Source organism: Myiozetetes cayanensis, unplaced genomic scaffold (genome assembly GCF_022539395.1).
Source record: "Myiozetetes cayanensis isolate MyiCay16 unplaced genomic scaffold, myiCay2020 scf24, whole genome shotgun sequence".
NCBI classification, from domain to species: domain Eukaryota; kingdom Metazoa; phylum Chordata; class Aves; order Passeriformes; family Tyrannidae; genus Myiozetetes; species Myiozetetes cayanensis.
The window spans coordinates 8,562,222-8,582,954 of NW_026087456.1; the positions used below are offsets into that span (position 1 = coordinate 8,562,222).

General features: G+C 44.3%; 1 protein-coding gene across 28 annotated transcripts in view; it reads right to left on the reverse strand.

Annotated features, from left to right (window-relative positions):
* The window catches only part of ANK2 (ankyrin 2), a 260,645-nt gene that overhangs the window by 62,845 nt on the left and 177,067 nt on the right, over nucleotides 1–20,733 (reverse strand). For all 28 annotated transcript variants that reach the window (XM_050320644.1, XM_050320646.1, XM_050320643.1 and 25 more), the window contains 11 exons: nucleotides 14,228–14,326; nucleotides 13,369–13,566; nucleotides 10,464–10,562; nucleotides 10,189–10,287; nucleotides 7,714–7,812; nucleotides 7,285–7,482; nucleotides 5,474–5,572; nucleotides 4,885–4,983; nucleotides 3,193–3,390; nucleotides 1,937–2,035; nucleotides 1,734–1,832 (listed from right to left, as the gene is read on the reverse strand). In XM_050320644.1, coding sequence (XP_050176601.1) covers nucleotides 1,734–1,832; nucleotides 1,937–2,035; nucleotides 3,193–3,390; nucleotides 4,885–4,983; nucleotides 5,474–5,572; nucleotides 7,285–7,482; nucleotides 7,714–7,812; nucleotides 10,189–10,287; nucleotides 10,464–10,562; nucleotides 13,369–13,566; nucleotides 14,228–14,326 — 1,386 coding nt within the window. The remainder of the gene's footprint in view (nucleotides 1–1,733; nucleotides 1,833–1,936; nucleotides 2,036–3,192; nucleotides 3,391–4,884; nucleotides 4,984–5,473; nucleotides 5,573–7,284; nucleotides 7,483–7,713; nucleotides 7,813–10,188; nucleotides 10,288–10,463; nucleotides 10,563–13,368; nucleotides 13,567–14,227; nucleotides 14,327–20,733) is intronic.

A 20,733-nucleotide genomic window follows, 5' to 3' on the forward strand; every position in this document is an offset into this window, starting at 1 on the left:
GTGGCAAACCAATAAATGCAAGTAATGCTTTGCACTGCTAATTCAACAGTGACAGTTCAGAACTGTCACAGTCCTTACTAGGAGTGCATGGACCGCTAGGAATTCGAAGGAGGATTTACTGCAGGTTCTGAGGTAAAGTAAATTCACCATCTTTACTTAAATATTGGTGTAGTCCTTCAAAACCAGAATTCAGCACTGTTATTTTTCACAAAGCTTCATGCATGCTTTCTCTAGTTAAAGCCCAAGTTGCAACAGAGGTTACTTAGTCTTTAACATGCCTATCCCTGAATGCAGCCAGGACGGATTTGCTCTTTAAACTGAGTGCACAGTGCCAGCTGACAGACTGCCAGTATTTTTATGGGTCCCCAGGTGTTAAAATTTGGAGAAGCGCTTCCTCACACAAACTTGCTGACTTTTATGAAATTATTATAAATACATGAAATACCTGGGTAAATGGAATCAGAACCTGCCCCAGTGGCCCCTTAAACATAGAGAGAGAGCTAATGCTAAAGATGTAAGTTTGTCTGTCCCTTGAGCTAGCCTCCAAATACCTCGGCTGAATGTCTTGGCAGCTGTAGTTTGGATCCTTCTAGTGTCTGTTTTATTAATTCTCATCAGCTGTTTTCCTAGTGGTGTTGCCTCTCCTTTTGAAATATCTGGGTTTTGCCCATTGATTTTGGGTGATCCCGTGAGGGATGAGGCAGAATCTTTATTATTTGGCTGTTTCCTACCACACTGAGCTGTGACCATGGTGATGAAATAAGTGCTACTTTGAGCAGTAAGTCCATCCCATAGCTCACAGCTGGGGACACAGGAGCTGGGCAGAGGGACCAGCAGACTACGAACCAGTGATTTTGATGAGATCTTAAAAACACTATCATAGGGCTGCTTCCTGTCAATCCCAAGAAATCCAGCCTGAAGTTGGTAGCCAACTTTAACAAAGCTGCAGCCCCACAGCTCCTGAGTCAGCCTTCTCTTCCTAAGAAGGGTGATGGGATGATAGCTGGGATGCCACACGCTGTTGGTGTCACCAGAACCTCTCTGTGTACTCTCAGGAGATACACAATTCTTGCTACAAAATGCATCCCATTCAGGTGTGCCCACCTGTTTATCCAAGGAGAAGTTGCTGAAGGCAGTGAGCTTTGTTCACACTCTGCAGTCAGACCCATTTCAGTATAACTGGTCAGTACCAGCATATCCAGATTCCCCTCAAAAATCCCCAAACCCTCCTTCAGGAAACCACATTCCCTCACCACAGCTGCTTCCTCTCCCAGAGTCATACCACCCACGCCTTGAACAGCAGAAATTCTTCCCACTCTTCCCCCAGCAGACTGGAGAGAACCTGGCATCACCCTCAAAGTGCCTGAATTGTTACTTACTGGTTTGGCAGCACACTGGTATTACACTGGTGTAAACCATGTGTAAGTGAGATCAGAAACAAACTTGCATTTGTTAGCTTGCAAGTAACAGGAAAAAGAAAAATACCCCAAAGAAATGGACTCTCCATGTCATTTTTTCATACACCCATAGAGTTATCTGACTTTTCTGTCCTGAACACCACACAATGAGATGGAGCAGAGAGAAGTCAGCCCACTACAGTCACAGAGATGTTGCCACCTCCCATGCCATGGTTATGGTTTCCAAGTGAAAAGGCAGCCATGGCACGTACTCAGAGTGCTGGGTTACCATGTCCATAATAAAGAGCAAAACCAAAGCAACGAAAAACTCTTTACCTTTGTTTTAGCGTTGACATTTGCTCCGTGCTTGAGGAGAAAATTCACCATTTTGATGTTCCCATAGTGACAGGCCACAATTAAAGGTGTGTAACCAAGCTACAAGAAGAGAACAAAGAAGTAAAACTGCAAGCTCAGTGGAACATTCCTTGGACAAGGACAGCATCCTTTGTGCTGGAGACAGCAGCCACTCCGTGATTTACCTTTGTCTGAGCATCCTGGTTTGCACCATGCTTGGTGAGTATTTCAGCTACATTCACTTTATCCTCTTGAGCTGCAAGGTGTAAGGACGTCAGTCCAGCCTGGAGGTGGGATATACAAAATGAATAAATAAATAGACAGCAATAAGAATAAAACCCTACTTTACATGCGGAACGAAATCTAGACTTTCCCACTTTCTCATCTTTAAAACATGAACAAATCCTAACTTTAGCTTCTGAGTATGGGTGGTGTTTTTAAACAAAGTGGAGTTGATGTTGCTCCTGTTCCAGCTGACAAAAGAGCTCCAGAGCAATTACATCTCCACAACCATAGAGGGAAAACTTTCAGGCATCAATGCTCACGCTTGGCTTTTCGACAATAATGTCATTTGGGAAGCTGAGGAGCCCATTAATAAATTAGCACAGTGAATGTGCTTCCCACTCCTCAGACAGGAAAGGGAACCTTGACAACTGCAGGCACGAGTTGGAATGAAGACCTTAATTCCAGAAATAGATCCCATTCAAAGATGCCAAGGGAAAGGATGCAGCCTCTAACTGAAAGCTCACTGTGATCACACACACAGCACTTTGACGTGAACGAGTCACTGAACAAATTTTGTATAAGAAATGAAAATCACCTCGTTCCTCTTAGCAGAATACATTAATTCCAGACAGGGAGAGACGTGAGCCTTCTGTTCTGATTTGTATGAGCAAAAGCTGCAGGCTTTTCATCTTAAGTAAGTAAGATTTACATATATCCCTGGATAAATCCAGTGACCTATGAAGATCTACAATAATGGTGTTTTTTTGGAGGAACTTGTTTTCTATGAAAAAGTTGTAATGTACAATCATAAAAAAAAAGAAAAAAATTGGAAAAGTCCCACTTTGGATTTTCCTCAGTCTCTGTTCCAGTAATAATGTTGTCCTGTTATTTGCCAAACACTGTCAGTTTCTTCACTTGGGAAAAAAACTGAAGGACAAACATATGAGGAAAAGAGCCTTTGCTGGTCAGACCACCACGCTCAGGTTTTGATTCATGTTGATAAATCATGGACCCACAAGCTCCAGAATTTTACATTCCTCTTCCTTTCCATCTCCTGCAGAACTGCAGGAGCACACTTGAGAGATGGCAAGGATGCAGCACAACAAATTTACTGCAGCCCTGCCTTCCCGGATGCTCAGAAACAATATTCTCTTGGTCTGCCTTTCCACCTGCTTCCTGTGGGCACAGCAAACACACCACTCTGGTTGGGAATTACCTTTGTTGCCACATGGATGTTGGATCCTTTCTCCAAGAGCAAGGTCGCCATGTCAGCGTGACCTTCTTGGGAGGCCAAATGTAGCGGGGTGACTCCCTGCTTGGTCAAAATGTTGGTCTCGGCCCCATAGTTCAGCAGAGTGGTGGCTATCTGCATCTGGTTTTTCTTGGCAGCAATATGCAGTGGGGTGTATCCATTCTAACACCAGCCAGGAAACAAAAGGAGGATAAAGTTAACACAGCAGCCACGTAAGCCTAAGAAGTCAGGCACCACAAAGCAGGATTATTTCATGTTACCCTCGTTACTAGAGAGGAGAGTTCATTAAATTTTCAAGGCCAGACATGTCCCACATAGCCCTGCTGTTGTTCTGCTTTGTCCATCTGTTATTTTCACTGCCTAAACTAGAACAAAGCCAGCCCTCGCCAGGGTGGGCAGGACCGTTCCTCTGATACCTTCAAATTAACCTGAATTTGACACCTACATTTTGTATAACCTATATTGCAAATAATCATTTCTGACTGATGAGTGACACCCTCCATGACGACTGATGGGTGCACACTCTCCATCACATTATGCTTTTTCAGAGCATGTGGGTAGAGATGTGTTTGCATATGGAATTTTGATGTGTGTGTCAGGCACTGGCTGGAAACAGCAACAGGAAAGAACGCTTTTGTGATCAAATTAACCATTTAAGTATGGCAGAACGGCATTTTCTGGCAATAAGACAACTTCCTAACTGATTTATAACGTACCATGGAGGCAAACCTGGAGGACTGCAGGCGAGTCCCAGGGAGGTGTTCAGTTGGGTTGTTTGTTTGTTTTTATTTAATGGGAGCTTTACCAAACTCTCCTGCTCTCCATGCACTGCCATGGAAACATAGCCCCGGTACCATCCCTGAGCTAAGTGGCTGCACTTTTTGGCAGCCTGTACAGCAGCAGCCTTGCTCCTAATGCGTGTGCATGGTCAGAATATTAATTGCTAATTAATTGCTAATTAAGTGCTAATTATTGCTCAATATTGAGGTGACTTTCAGCTGTAACCAAAGCTCTGGCACGGTTGGGTCTCTTCAGGGTTCCCCTCACCTATGCAGTGATACCACAATACTGCTCCCAACCTGGGAATTCCCCATGTGCCTGGTCAGAAAACATATTTCTAATGTAATTGCTAATGTTACACAATAGTGAAATGACTTCCAACTTTGACTAAAGCTGTGCCAGGACAGTATCTCCTGAGGGCTCCCCTCAGGATCCCCTCACCTGTACAGTGATACCAGAACTCCCCACTCCTAACCCCATGAATGAATTCCCTGTGTCAGAATACACATCTCTATTGTCATTGCAAATATTGCACAGTAGTGAAGTGACTTCCAGCTGTGAATAAAGCTGTGGCGGGGCTGGGTCCTCTCAGGGTCCCCTCCCCTGCGCAGCAATTCCATGACATTGACACTGCTCCTAACCCTGGAACGGGTTCCCAGTGTGTGTGGTCAGAATATACACTGCTAATGTCACTGCTGATACTGCACAGTGGTTAAGTGACTTCCAGCTGTGAATAAAGTCGCGGCGGGGCTGGGTCGCCCCAGCGTCCCCTCAGGGCTCCCCTCACCTACACAAGGACACCACGGCACCTCTCCTAAGCCCTTGCCGGCGTGTCCGCGGGGCGGGAGCGCGGCGCCGGGCGCGCCCCGTGCTCACCTTGGCGGTGGCGTGGGGCGACGCGCCCTTCTCCAGCAGCAGCAGCGCCACCTTCTGGTTGTCGTAGTGCGCGGCCACGTGCAGCGGCGTCAGCCCGTTCTGCAACGGCGGGGACGGCGTTAGCGGCGGCCGCCAGGGGGCGCTGCGGGACGTTAGACACGGAGGGGGCACGGCGGGGACCGGTGGGGGGATCGGGATGCAGGGGGAAAGAGGGGGATCGGGATGCAGAGGGAAAAGGGGGAATTGGGATCCGGCCGCAGCAGGCATCCCGGCCGTTAGGAGGGAGAAGCAGGGTGAATGAACCAGGGCGGCAGGCGCAGGCTTCCATCACCCACCCCCCACCCTGCCCCGCCCAGGAAATTTGCTCCCCTGTTTATCCGCCGGGAATTTGGGCAGCTCGGCGGAATCAGTGCTTCCCGAGCCACAGAAACTGTGTGCATGCTCTACAGCCACGGAGCCAGACCTACCACCCTGGGGGGGAATGCGATCCCAGCATGCCAAAGCAGCCCCGGCCTCCTTGGCGTGCCTCTCGCACACCTAAGGAGGAACCCAGCACACTGCCCCCGCTCGTTTTCTTTCCCACCAGTACCTTGCCAGCGGAATCGGGACAGGCACGACGCTGCAGCAGGAGCTTTGCCACTTCCAGGCTCCCGTATTTGGCTGCCACATGCAACGGTGTGAATCCCTTCTGAAAAATGCCAGGGGATAAAACGCAGATGTTTGCATCAGTGGTCCTGCTGACACCTCACTTTTAAGAACTATGTACTAAGCACTTATTCTTTAACCTATATTCCTGCTCTCAGAATCAATAGCCAGACCTAGAAAGAGCAGCATATCTCAAAAGACACACAAGAAAATACTTTCCCTTGTATTTCTCTTTCCCATGTACACGCTTCAGGCTGGCAGACACTTCATCTGATACACACACACACTGCGTGGGGGCAATGAAGGCACTTCTTAAAATTTACACCCCAAACCAGCTGCACTTCTTCTATTTTATGATGACAAGCTTTAGAAATATTTCCTGTATCAGTCGTTGCCAGTAACAACGAAACACCAATTAAATTTAGGGAGAAGAGCTCCATATTCCTCCATTAGGGTTTGTTGAAAAATTATTTGTTTGTTGAAAAAATATTTATACAGTCATTAAGTTCTACAGCTAAAAAAACCCCGCTGCTCTTTGCCTCTTTGAATTTGAAAACTGATAGGGAAAACTCATGGCTGTGTGACAGTAGGTGGCAGCCTGCATTGATGCCCAACAGGAATGTTGGGAAGCTATGATGACCTATTTGCCTGGCACATAAGTGATGTTTAATGTCTGTTATCCTTATCATTTAGTTCCATAAATCCCACCTCAAAAAGAGTTTGTATCAGGGAATCTCAAACATTTTCAGTTCATGAATCACAGGTCTGTAGAGATACTATCTAGTGGGCTGCATCTTCTCCTATTCATAATTACAGAATGTTCCTGCAATACTAATTGCCATCAAGCAATATGGGAAATTAGGAAAGTATTTAGTGTATTTTTAGCCATTCTAATGTGATCTAACAGCTGGATAAAAGGAGAGCAGCAAGCGTTCCCAGTAATCCGTGGATCATAATATGAAAATTGCTGGTTTAGTCTTCTAAACCTGGAAGGCACCCTGTTGTTCAAAAACATGTTTTAAGTTCCAGCTGTAAAACCAAGGGTACTTTAATAAACAGTGAGAATTATGTGATCCTCACTTATCACATGCTTTAAATTTGGAAAAGAGATCTCGATATAGAATTCTTTCATAGCTATCTGTTGTCTTACATGTTCATCCCTCTGTTAGGAACATATTGGTAAACACTTTTCGTTTGGTAAACATTTTTGGCTAAAAAACCCAATAATGATTCTGCAGAGTCTTTTATAACCCCAGACAAAATGGCCTGTTGTGTCACTGAAAATAGATTCAGTATTCGATGCAACTGGACAGATGCTGACCTGTATCTTTTGGGAGAATTAAAGAAACAGAGCTGAATTATTTTACTGGTTAAGTAAGCACTGGTATTGAAGAATAAGGAGGCCTGTTCATAAAAAATGTGTCACTGCCATCCACTTTTCTTTTTTGAGTAGTTTTTCCAAAAATCCCTACACCCAGAGGACAATGGGAAAGAGAAAAACAAGGGCATTTTCAAACCTGCTGGGACCGCGTGTTTACCAAGATCTGCATTTTGCTTCAGCAGGAACCAAACCCAATTTCAGACGGCAGCAAAATAAGCTGAAATTCGATTAGCGTGACACATTACTGCAGCCTATCTACCGGCTGGCTGCTGATCGAGAACAAAGCGAAACACCCAAGCTAATCCAATCTCCCAGCGTGACAGCACGTTCCCTCGCGGAACAGAGGGACGCAGACGCGGAACGCTTTGTCTTACTTTGGTGGACATGGAGTGGGAGGCGCCTGCCTCGAGGAGCACGGAGGCGACGTCGACCTGGCCCTCCCTGGCGGAGATGTGCAGGGGCGTGTACCCGTTGGTGGTGGCGGCGTCGGGGTGGGCCATGTGCTGCAGCAGCAGCTGCACGATCTCCGTCTTACCCAGGCGAGAGGCGATGTGCAGCGGGGTCTGTTCTTCCTACAACTCAAATCAAGGGGGATAATCAGCGCAGGCAGAACCTTCCCCCCCCGGACACAGCGTCCCTCCCGGCTGATGCCCACACGCTCGTCTGCGCGGTTAGTCTTGCGGAGCCACAGGAAGGGACGACACAAAAAAATGGCAGGAACGGAGGAGGGGGAGGTGATGAGTGATTGCCTGAACTGCTTCAGCTAGAGGAACCAAAAAAACCATTGTAAGCAGAACACCTACCCTGGCTCGGGCATCAACCAGGGCCCCGTTCCTCAGGAGGCAGCGAACCACTTCCACCTGCCCGGCACGTGCCGCCATGTGCAGCGCAGTCTCTCCACGCTGCAGAAAAGCAAAAGCATTTCAGTGTCCTAAACCCCCACGAAGAGCTAGAGCTCTGACAGTGTAACTCCCACCCATGACAACTCGTGCAGAGACCCGCCCTCCTGCCAGCTGAGACTCTGGCTTCAGCCCCAGCATGGGCAGCTCAAGATGGGGTGTGAAAACACGCTGCTGGGCCTGGGAATGCTTCGGACTGCAAGCTGGGAGATCCCAGACAAACATCATCTCAGCTACAGAGGGTCAGAACCAAACTCCTGGCTCATGGAAAATTCTGCCCTATAGATTTGCCCTGGTCACTCAGCTGTCTGCACAGCAGTGCATCAGCTCACGTGCCATGCAGGAGATAAGAGTACACCGAGCCTTTCCCTCTCGAGGGATTGCAAGGCACAGGAGCCTCAAGATGGAAGGGGATGCTTTTTCCAGATGGTCCCTTCCTGCACACTGTGTGTGGAGCTGGCAGCATTAAAAGGCCTTGCAGTGGCTGAGCACAACCGAGCCAGCATATGAAATGTGTAAAATCTGCGCTCGGCAGCGTGGCTCTGTCTCCGGGCTATGGAATCAATCTTGTCTCAAGCCTTTTGTAGCCCACAGAATTTGAAGGAGGATATGAAATTCTGGAAAGCTGACTGGAGTGATATGGACTTTCAGGTCAGGAATGCTCAAAGCATTCTTTTGCATAGGTTTGCAAAGGAATACTGAAAATGAGTATTCCTCGGTGATGGCATTTCTAGCTTAATTTTGCACTGTTCTTTGAGTGCAGTGTCCTAAAGTGGACTAAAACGGTCCTTGTGCAGCTCATCAGTATCTGGTACATCAGGTACAGTGGGACAGTTCCATAACCAGGAGCTCTGTATTTATCTGTCATGTCACGAGAACACAGCAGGGCTGACCCTTTCTTTGTGTTAATTGTTAATTTTTCTTACACTCGAGCTGGAGAATATCCTGTTGTAAGGCCTTTAGCCCCTCGACTATCAATTAAACTGCAATTGCCAAAATGAACACTCTGGTCAAGATCTTTTACATCAGAATGGGAATCATGTCTTCTTGTCCTTGGTCTAGATGTAGGGGAAAAAATCTTTTGTTCTTATGAACTTCTAATTACAGCAAACCCTCTTCACCAGGAGTTGATTTATCTTGTCATTTTTAAATTAACATTGTATTACCAGCTGTGATTAGTAAGCAAGCAACAAACAAAATCCCACAGCTCTAGCTACAAATCTTAATAATTTCACCTGTATAAACTTTACTACCTGAAGAATGAGCTGTTTAAAATGTGAATAAGGTTTACATTTCACATACTCTGAAGATCAAATTTCTACAATGACCCTTTTGAGCTTGAATTAGCAAAGCAATTTAGGTTTTGGAAACAGTAATTCATCAGGGACCCCCAGCTTACCAAGTGAAAGCCAAGGCACCTGCGCAGCAGAAATTGTAAAGTGTTAAACTTTGCACACAAGCGACAGGTAACACAAAACTTTTAATTGCTTCCACAAGAATTTCTTGTTGGCTTTCATATCATCAATAAAGTTATTATATAAAGGCTGCTTCTGTAAAAAAGCATGAAAAGTCTGTTCTAATGAGTCACATAAACAACCCTGCGTGCTCAACACTTTTACTGCATCCCATATCAGGTTCTTCTGAGAAAAACTAATGAGTCCAGTTTTTGTTGTTGGGAAAACTTACCTATAAAACCATTTTTACTGGTAAAAGGTGGTTCTCAAAGTACAGATGGTCCTGAGTTGAATATTTGTTTATACTGACAAATTCAAACAGTAAAATACCTATGAAATACAGCTCAGAAAACAGCAATGTTCTTTTTATTATTATTTTGCTTGGCAACAAGGCTGTTGGTATACAAATACTTATTTCTATGGTAAGTCAGGTTCTGCGATTTGTGTTACCTCCCAAAGGTCACATTTTCTATATTTAATCGCCAGTTCCTGGAATTTCCTGTCCAAGAGGAACATCTTGGTTTTCACAGTTTTACTTTTTGTTCATTTTTTGGGTTTTAAGCATTTTGAGCCCTTTCAGTGACAGAAAGGACACAATTTCATGGCAGCCAGCGAAGCTGCTCAGGTAGAAATTACAGCCATTTGGAGTCAATTTTCACCCCTCAGAAGGGAAGCACAGGCTTTGTGGGATTTGGCTTATAATCCATTTTGAATGCATTTGGTGAGCTTTGTCCGTTTCTAAGGAAAACTTTACCTCCTCAAGCACTGTTGGAGAACACACGAAACCACAGATGGCTTATAATGCCATATACAGTCACCATTCTCCTAAAACATCATTAAAATGGGACCTTTGGTTGAGCTCCATGATAGGCCAGGGACTGTCTGGAGGTACCACACGGATGGTTCTAGTCAAAGCCATACTCACAATGTTAGTGACATCGGGAGAGGCTCCGTTCTGCAGCAGAAGGAGGACTATGTTCAAGTGGCCCATAAAAGCAGCCACGTGTATTGGTGTGAGGCCCGACTGCGAAACAAAGCAAGAGCAGTTTTACTCCCCTGCACGGGCGTAGGGAAGGGGCTTCTTTGTTTAAATAAAATAGAAGTGACAGGAGAGAGAGAGGAAAAAAACAAACAAAACAAAAGGAACAAAAACGGTGAGAGAGATGGAATGTTTCTTCAGGACACGAAACATTTTTCTACCTCTGTTATAGCCTGGATTGAAGCCCCATATTTCACCAGGAGTTCCATGACTTTGATGCGATTTTTCTTGCAGGCAATGTGCAGTGGAGTAAAACCATTCTGTGCAAAAGACAGTCATGTTAGTTGGAAACATGCAGCTACACTTCCCACACAGCTCCGTGTTGGCACGCCGGGAGCAGAAGGGTTAGAGGAGCAGAAGCAACTGTTCTCTAAGCACGACAGGTTACAGATGAATTACAGACATCTCCCAGTGTCTGAGGCAGAACAAAGCAGCACTGTTGTGTTCTTCTCAGGCAGTGGAGACAAACTGAGCTTCCACCTCCAAAACCCAGATACAGACGTGCCCATCCAAGTGTATGTGTGCACGTATGCATGTGGATCCCCAGGGAGCACATGTGTCCCCTAAGGAAGGCTTACAGTGGTTCCCAAGAGTGCCTACCAAAAGGGAAATATAAGAAATTATAGTGATTCCTTTGGAATCAGTGCCTTTATGAAGCATTGTCTATACCTCTCTAGGAAAATCACAGAATCCCCAAATGGTTTGGGCTGGAAGGGACTTTGAAGTTCATCCTGTTCCAACCACGGGCAGGGACACCTTCCACTATCCCAGGTTGCTCCAAGCCCCATCCAACCTGGCCTTGGACACTGTCAGGGATGGGGCAGCTACAGCTTCTCTGGGCAACCTATGCCAAGGCCCCACCACCCTCACAGGGAAGGTGTTTTTTTTCCTAATATCTAATCTAAGCCTACTCTCTTTCCCTTTAAAGCCATTTAAGCTGAGAGACAAGAGAGCACTTCTTCCACATTCCACCTTACTTGGTTGTTTTACACGTACTCTAAGCATCTGCAAATATTAATCTTTATATTTATGCATCAATCTAGGGCATAACATTCGTGTCTGAGTGTGTGTGTGCATTGTGTGAGGTGTGTCAAACAAAGAGCCACCCCCTCAGCCACGGTGTCGTGATGAACTCTCGCAGTTAATGCAGGTTAAGTGTGTGCCTAAAGCTAAGCAAGTAGATGACTCCCCGTAGGTGAACATTTTAGTGAAAAGCACAGGTAACATTTTTCTAGGTAAGGTTGAAAAAATTGCTGTATTTTCTAATCAAGAGCATCAGTATTGCTAACTAATCAACCAGCAGTAACCAGGCCCTAGCAGGGAAGTCTGAGCTCATGGGAAGAGGCACGTGACAGATTATTCTACAGGCAGCTTCTGTTAAGGGAAATGTTAATTACTAGTTGAGCTGAAGGTGCTAAGAACTCACATAGTGCTTGTATCCCCAAAGCATTTTGCAAACATTAACAATCACTTTTTTCAATCTAGCCGAATATTAATTATTTGTAGTATTTATTCCATCACAGGACTCTGCTGAATATTATTACTGCTTCTCCAATTTCTAAGGAAGGAATCAAAACCGTCTGATATTTTACCTCCCACGCAACATCTCTCAATATATTTCACGGGGAGTTTTACTGTTTCAGAACTTTGCATATTTGCGCTGAATTTTACTGACTGAGTTGATTCAATTTTGCCACTTCTATTTAAGCCAGGAACAGTTTGATGGGGGAGAAGAGAAGGCAGAAAAAAAAAAAATGTATCGCTAACAGAAATTATGAGCTTCATTTAATGTATTAAACACTATAAACAAGCCAGAGGCAACAAGTCCCTGATGGGAGAGGAAACAAGAGAGAGGGGGAAAAAACAGTTTGGTGTGAAGAGAGCAGAGAGGCAGCAGCCTGAGGGTGTTCTTTCATATCAGATTTACCATGGAAGGAGGGAGGGAGGAGGAGAGACCATTTCTGGTCATGGAAGGAAAGAAAGATGTGGGGGGTAGCATATGAAGTGTAAGTGTGGGCAGTTGAGGAAAGTACAGCTAGAGATAACCAAAAGACTGGTAAGAAAAACAAAAAAAGGATGAAAACAGCATCAAAAAAGATCAGCTAAGTGAACATGACACCGAGAAAGACAAAACAAGAAAAGCACAAGAGGAAGCAAGAGGGGTTACAGGATTTGGGGGTATGGGAAGGCCAAGAAAAAGGAGAGGGCAGAAGAAAATGGTGTCAATAAAGTCAGTTCTAAGGAAGTATGGGATAGGGAGAGAGCCTACAGGAAAACACAGGGTCCTGCTGGGGGCAAGAAGCTGGGGAAGGCACCCAGGCAGCCTGAGGGGAAAGTTCTGTGGGGCCATGAATAGGGCAGGCAGTGGCAGATTTCTGGCCATGCAGAACCACCTCAGGAGTTCACAGGCTCTTTATTTCCACTGGAGAGTGTAATATATTGCTAATTGAACTCCCATCCAGCTATCAGTTCCTATTAGAGAAAATTGGAACCTTGTCTGGCTTTGGATAGATTAAAGACTCTTGAAATGTTCCAGGAGCCAAATGTGATGTTTTTCTCTCCGTTCGGGGTGATAGTCTGAGTGAGAGGATCATACCTGGGTTCCTGTAAGCATCAGAACTGGTTTTGAAAAGAAAGAAAAAGGGCACCTAATATAGGGGAATGTCATAATTTGATAAATGCAGGAATATTAGTTTTTCAACACATTTTCTCTATGCCAATTAACTTACTGCCTTCAGTTGAAAGCTTAGAAATTAGCTGTGTGTCGTATCACACAGTATGGACAACTCAAGAATTAAACCAGCAAAACACCAATGCACACGTTAACATCAGCCAGAACCGGCTCTGATTTGAGGAACTCTGCAGAGCTTCCAGACCTGCCACTACAGCCACTTGCCACGGGATGTGCTCCACGACACGCCAGCAGCTGTGACAGCCCTGTTGCTGCTACACCTATTTAAGGCTGTGGAGTTTTGTCGACAGCGTTTTCACTTGGCCTTCCCCGGTAGGAGCTACTCCCCTGCCCTGCCCAGCTTTGTTCCACGGCACAGAAGGGGGCATATTTACCAGGGCACGGGCGTTGGGGTTGGCTCTCTTGTCCAGGAGCAGTTTGGTGACGCGGTAGTGGCCGCAGTGCGCGGCCACGTGGAGGGCGGTCAGGTAATCCAGCGTCACGTCGTCCACGGGGGCCTTGTGCTGCAGCAGGTGTTTGACACACTCCACGTGGTCCCCCTGGGCTGCCATGTGCAGGGGAGACAGTCCATTCTGCGACAAAGGAAAACAGCAACTTGTAAGTAACTCTCACTTAGATCACGGCACGCATCAGAAAGGTTGGATGTTGTTGTGAGGAGCTGCTCAGTAGGGTTTATTGTTACACAACTGTCTTCCTCTCATTAGCTTGATCAAAGGGACAGAATTTGCACAAAATGCATTAATCTTACATCTGTGTTTTCCAGAAATGAGTAAGAACACACTGAAATATATAATTTTGCAAGTCTGAAATAAAAACAGTTGGGAGAAGCTGTAAGTCACAGGTTCTCGTTATCTCGTATAAAGTATCAGAAAACTCGTAGCAAGAATCACCTCTTAGGAGTGACCAATCCAACTTTCCCATCTGTGTGTCCTACAGGCTCACGAAGCAACCTAAGTGAAGTGCTGGCAGTAGCACTCCATATCATATCTGGTATTAGAGAGCAGGGCAAAGAAGTGCATCCTTCTCATATATTTGGAAAGGACAGTCCCTCATTATGTAAGAAAACCTTATTTTGGATCATTCTATCCATGAACACGTTTCCTTTGGGAGGGCAGAAATGTTCCTGTCTCCTTCCTTGTCCTTTCAGTGAGACTGAAAACGCTGTGGGAAGTTACACAGAGGTGCTCACATATCCCAGTAAGACACACAGGGTGGAACAGGACACACACACACCTTGGTCCGTGCGAGCAGAGGGGCCCCTCGCTCCAGGAGCAGCTCCACAACCTGGTCATGTCCGCTCCTTGCAGCACAGTGCAGTGGGGTGAGTCCATCCTTAAAGCAAAAAGAGGGAAAACCAATGAGCAAAGCCCCAGCTGCCCGTCCTGCCACCCTGGGGAAAAGACCCTTCCAGGGATGCAGCCCCACACATGTGTGGAAAAGCTCCTTTTTGGACTGCTAACTGAAGCTGGTTCCACAGCATGGAGTGCCATCCCTGCTCTTCCTTGCACCAGGGAAGGACACGCTAAGGTTCCTGTTTGAGAGAAGCCTGTTGTGTGCTGAACTGTTTTATCAAAGAGGATAACGTGAGCTTGTCCTGCCTCCTCCCCTCCCTGTCCTCTGCACTGCCTCCCTGGATAATGCCTGCTGGGCCAAGGATGCTCCATTAATCAACCCCTTGTCCTTTAGATTGCCTTTGGTGCAGGGATGAAACAGGAAATGTTCCTGCTAGAAAATCTGCTCTAGAATGTTCTTCTGTTTTTAAACAGGCAGCAGGAGAAAGAAGATTTTAAAACAGGGAAAAAAAAAAAAAGAGAAACAAACAAAACTAAAATTTTCATTTCTGAGACTGAGGGGTGAACAATTCTTTGCTAAAATTACTGTGAGACCACCAACTCCACAAGACTTTTTGCCATTGCAGAAAACCATCCTGTACCAAAAGACTTGCTCAGGCTAATGATGACAGCAGGGGTAGCCAAAGATGTGTTGATGAAATATTTAAATGGAAGAATGAATTCTGGGTACTTCTGCCGCAGTTTGGACTTTATGCAGAAAAACAGAGTAAATATGAGGTAAGGAAAATGGTTGCAAAAGAACATTAGTGCTGAATGACAGCAAAAATATAACATGTAGGATATTAGCAAAGCTTCACTGCCATGAGGCACTGAAGTCTGCAGGGAGGAATTTTTCTCCCTTACTTGTCTCCTTGTTCCAGAGGCTTTTCAGAGATATGTGATGGGGGGTGAGGTGTGTCTCGGTGCTCACTATCTCCCAGGCATCCCTAAAATCCCATGGAAGCCTCACAATGAATTTCAACAGACGCAACATCAAACCCAAAACCAGAATTCACAGCTTTCAGCACCTGGCAGGTGGGGTTGGGCTAAAGAATTGGGTGTAACTGGCTTACCTGGTATTTTATGCACTGAAACTTCAGAGTCCCCTAAACCAAGTCTTTATATGCACAACTGAGGTGTAGTATCATCTCACTGTCAGAGGGATCACACAGATCATTCCCACTGGCATTACTAAGGTGAGAATATATCCCAAAAGCACTTCTAAGGAAGGTATTTACTTGGTATTTCTTTCCAGTTTCTGGCCTCTTGTGCTCTGCATTTTTAATCAATGTGGGAGGTTCACTTTCCTTATCTGCATGGTGGCTTTGATGTTATTCTACTTAATAAAACAGCAGAAGAAAAGCAGAATTGTGTGAATCCTTGAAAAAAGCAGGACAAATCCCCAGAGGGAGAAAAAGGAGAAAAAGGAGAAAAATACAAGCTAAGAAACACATCAACTCTGCAAGAAAGCCTGAACAAACCAAAAAGAACTAAATCATTAAAAAACATGATTTCTTCTGTGTTCTTATCTACAATTCCCTTTAAAAGCAGAGATGAAAAATTGCTACCTATCTTATTCTATCTTGGCACAGCTTCTTTGCAGACTTTCCACAGAACCCTCTCTTCCCTGCTCTCTTTCTGCCCTGGGAAAACAGCATGTGTATTTTCAGATTATCATATATTTAATACCTTTTGCTTCTCTGTTTTCCTCAAGGGTGAGGGAAATTGCAAGGAGAGAGCTGTTGCAGCAGCAAAATTAGCACAGGATACAACAAGGACAAACTGACACGAGCCAACATCATGAGACACACCAGTGGACCAAATCAATCCTGTGTGTGCCATCCTCTATTTGCAGTGAGCCTTCAGTGCTCTGAAGGGGATGGCAGGAGTTTGCCTAAGCACTTTGGAAATCATCCCTTTGCTAATTCAAGAGCACCCAGTGGCCATAACATCCAGCACATCGTTTGACAGGACACACAACGCTGAGTCAAAGGGACAGAGACTCCAAGCACAGAGAATGGAGATCCCATAAACACAAAGGCTGTCATGCCCAGAGACAACAAATTCAGCAGTTGTGTGTTTTGAGAGGTCCAATATTTATTTTTTCATCTCCCAAGTGACATCCTGCACCTGGTGTTCTGCTGGTCCCACACCTGATACTTTCCTCTCTCTCACATTCTGCAGTGTCACCGTTAGAAATGGCACCATGATCCCCTCTGCGTGTATGGAAGCCAAGGAAGTCCATCAATCCTAATTTCCTCTCAAATGACTCTCAAAATACAAAAGTAAACTTTTGTTGGGTTTTTTTTTTTCCCCCTAGAAAATCAAATCACTGGTCATTTTTTAACACGCAAAATTAATTCTGAATTCCAAGTGTGACTCCTAATGCAGGGTTTGGGAAGATAAATTAGTGGGTTATTTCACAAATGCTTTCCAGAGAGACTGTGACAAAAAGAAGCTGTGCTTCTGAGGGCTTTTTAATGGGAAATGATGTAGGCAGCATCTTCACAGGACAGTTGCTCCCATTCAGGGCTCAATCAACCACAGACTGGTAATAGACATGAATGTCAAAGGCCAAATTATCAAAGAATTCTTCTAAACTGCAGCTACAAGTTCCTATTTTTATAAGGGTGAAGTAAAATTTTAGTATTCTATGTGTCAAACATGCTGAATTGTCTAAATTTTCTGGACAAATACAGGGCTTTCAATTTGTTCATTTTTCATTACGGTTAAACCTCATCTCTTTAAAAATGAACGAGGAGAGTTTTCCCTCTTGCTCTAAGCTCTTGGTATAATTAAACATGCTGAACAGTATTCCTCCAGGTCTGCCATTCAAAGTGCAGATTTTAAAAATACAGCAAAAATATACCATGCACTTGCTTGAGTAATAAGATATTAACATAAAGAAGACTAAATAAAAGTGATTATCTACATAACTTGCTTAGACAACCCGTACAACACCCCTTCCTACACGCTTGTAAACACTATATGAAGCCACTGAATTTTTTATAGCAAATATCTGCATTGTGATGAGATATTTATAATCTGACACTGCTTTAGGAACGGCAAAAACTGAATTATTAGTGCTCTGTGTGTGTGTAAAGACGAGGAGAAAATGTCACAGCAGCTTTACTGCAGGAAAAAAGTCGCTGTAAACAGAGCACGGTGCCAAGGCAGGGCCAGGATCCTGCTCCAGTGCTTCCCACTCCCATGTGGAAATAACAGAGATGTGCCTATTTTTTCAGGATGCAGATCTACAAAAGGAGATATCACTACAAATAAATCCCAGTAGGTTCCCAGGATGAGCATCAAGGGGTGTCTGAAGCACATCCCCCACAAAAAACACCAACCCAACCCAACCACATCTGAGTTCTGCCGCCACGGTTTCCTTCCTTCTCTTTTCCCACCGGTATCGTCCATCTCCATGACTGACCTGCCACTTCTTCCAGCTCCAGCTGAGCCTCCTTTCTTTCCCGTGGCCCTTCTCCAACCCAAATGGTGCACCAGACCTTCTCCCACCATTAGCACGACTATTCCCACTCCAGCTCCAGCTGCCACGCTCCAGGCACACACCACCGTTAACTTTCCCACACAATAAGCTTCCCCTTCCAAGACTGTTTCATTCCAGGGTTTTTTTCCCCCCCAACTGTAAATATTCTGGGTGAAAGCCAGCAAGAGGAGTCTAAAAGTCCCAGAGCAAGAAAAATCTCATTTCAGTGTTGGCAAGACTGAACAGAAAGAACACAAACTGTGTGACAGCTTCGATGGCTGAGACAGGTGAACGTGTTCCCTCCCCCTTCCAAGAGTTGTTTGCATACTCCCACAAAAATGGAAATTCCAGTTAAGTGACAATGGCCTGTGAATAACACTGAATTTTAAAAGTAAAAATAAAAAAAAATAAAAAAAATTCAAAACCTGAAAAAGCCTTTCTTGTTCTTTCTTTTCCCTATACAATTTATAGAGAGAGATGATAAAAATAGAGATATTGCAAAACCTGCATTCAGAAAGAATATTCCTAAAACCCTTTAAGAGGCAGGAACATTTCAATATCCCACATGTCCTTATTTTTACTATGCCATTATATGAGGATTCTTTATTTAACAAAAATACACTTATTTTGGCTAGGCTGGAATTGTTTAGCTTTTAAATGCTCACAACAATTCTCCCTGTAACAATCCTTTTCCAGGAGGCTGTAAATACTTTTCCTTCCCTCAAAGTGAGAATTGGTAATTGCCACGTTACTTTTGACCACGTGACATCAAATTAATCATAAACTGAAATTTCCACCATCTTTCAGATAGCAAGTTTCTGCACACCAAGCCCTTCTGATCCCCCAGTTCCACTGAGCTACCATCATGAGTTGCACAGGTCAAAAGTTTAGCCAAATATTAAAATTCTAAATTAAATTACGTCACTGAAGTTTTTACTCAGGTAAGCACATAGAGAACATAGGATTGAGTAAGATTTTAAATATGAAATATTTTAGTCTAAGAAATTTTGCCCATTAATTACTTAGTGAACAAAACCCCAGATAATGCTTATATGTAAATGGAAGTAGCACAAATGTATGCAAGATATTATACAGTATGTGCTATAATATTATTTTATTGTCATACAATAATTATCTATTGTTGTAAGAATATATTTCATTATTATATAAATTACTATCTCTGACAGATAAAAGTATCCTCTTAATACATTGGGGAATGGAGTTTACACTTTCACTTTGGACACGATTTAAAAGAGAAATTAAATTCCACGTTTTAAAAAGCTATTTACTTGAGAAAAAAACTGTAAAACTTAAAAAAAAAAAAAAAAATAAAATATTATTTTTAAATATGTAATTGTGGGAAGGAGATTTCCCAGCAATTCTGCATCTTTATGTTCTAATGAGAAATGCCATAAAACTTCAGCAAATGCACTCTGAAATGTATAGAAACTAAAAATACTAATTCCTGCAGAAGGCAGGGTTTTACACGCCACATTAAGTACAGAACAGCAGGACACGTGCATCATTTATTCCCTTAGAGGAACATGCATTTTAATTCATATTTTTAGACAACACAGGGGATCCTAATGAATCATTCCAGTGGAACATTTTCAAACAGAAAAAAGCTTTCACAGATTAACCTTGCAAAACCGAAGTACTGAGGCTCCTCTAAAATCCGTTCAAGGAAGTTTTTGCATCTCAATTTATGCAGCATCAGATGTAATAAAGCAAGTTAAAAATAAACGCAATGAAAGCAGGGAGGACTTTTTTAACCAAACAGTCTGTTTTGATGTGGTACAGAGACCGAGAACTTGGCAATGACACACCCTGGGATATTTAGTTCCACTGTTTTCCAGGGATTTGACCTACTGGAAGAACGCAGGTGTTCCTGGGAAGAAGTGGAAAGGCAGGAGGGAAGGTGAGCGTGTTAGTACACGTGGTGTGTCCAAAGCACATGCAGCACATCACCTGCCTCCTCAGCAACGCCCTACGGATCCAGGGCCAAAGCCAAGCACACAAGGCATGTGGACACGGCACAGGGAGAAGGGAGAGACACCCAGACAATACAAACAGCTGGCACAAAGACACGGGCAGCAAAACCAAAGCTCTGGAATCTTCCCCACCGTGTAGCACCCGCTGCCGGCCGCACCTCCGAGCAGGGGGGAGGCAGGAGATAAGAGCAGGAGGAAGCTGTGGGAACTGGGATAAGGGTGCTTTAGGATACCTTCATGGGGTTTCACGGGTGTCTTTGTGCTGACATTCTGAGCAGCTGACAAAAGGGCAGGGAGCCAAGACAACGAGAAGACTCTAAAATTAGCCCCTTCCACCCACATCGGGCAAATCCCGTTCTTTCGGATTCATTCACAACTGCGCATCAACCTTTGTGGGTGAGCAGGGAAGGGAACACACCCTGACCTCTTAAAATCTGAACCACTCCTTACAATCACCTCTGTCAACCTGCCTAAAACAACAATGAACAGGAAATAGGTGAATTCAATACTGTCATTCCACAGGTCAGAGGGGCTATTTCTGTATGACATGCCTGGGATCACATGGAATATCTGCCTGCAGGGTATTATTACCACTTTAGGCCTTTTTACCATGACATTTTATGCACTTACTGTGGAAGATTTGACCAGGGATGATTTACTGCACACCTGCATGAGAGGCAACTTTTTCCATCAGTGGTAGGTTTTAAATAAATTAAACAAAAAAGTAAGAATGATATCATTTCACAAATTATCAGAAGTTGAAATCATAATCACATATAGATTTAGACAACATCAGTGATGTCTGAGTTTATGAAGCAACACATGGTTGATATAATTAATAAGTAACTGCAGAGGTTAAATGAACCCCAAGGGTATCTGACTGCAATATCCTCTACTTTTCTACCTTATTAAACCAAAACCCTTGTC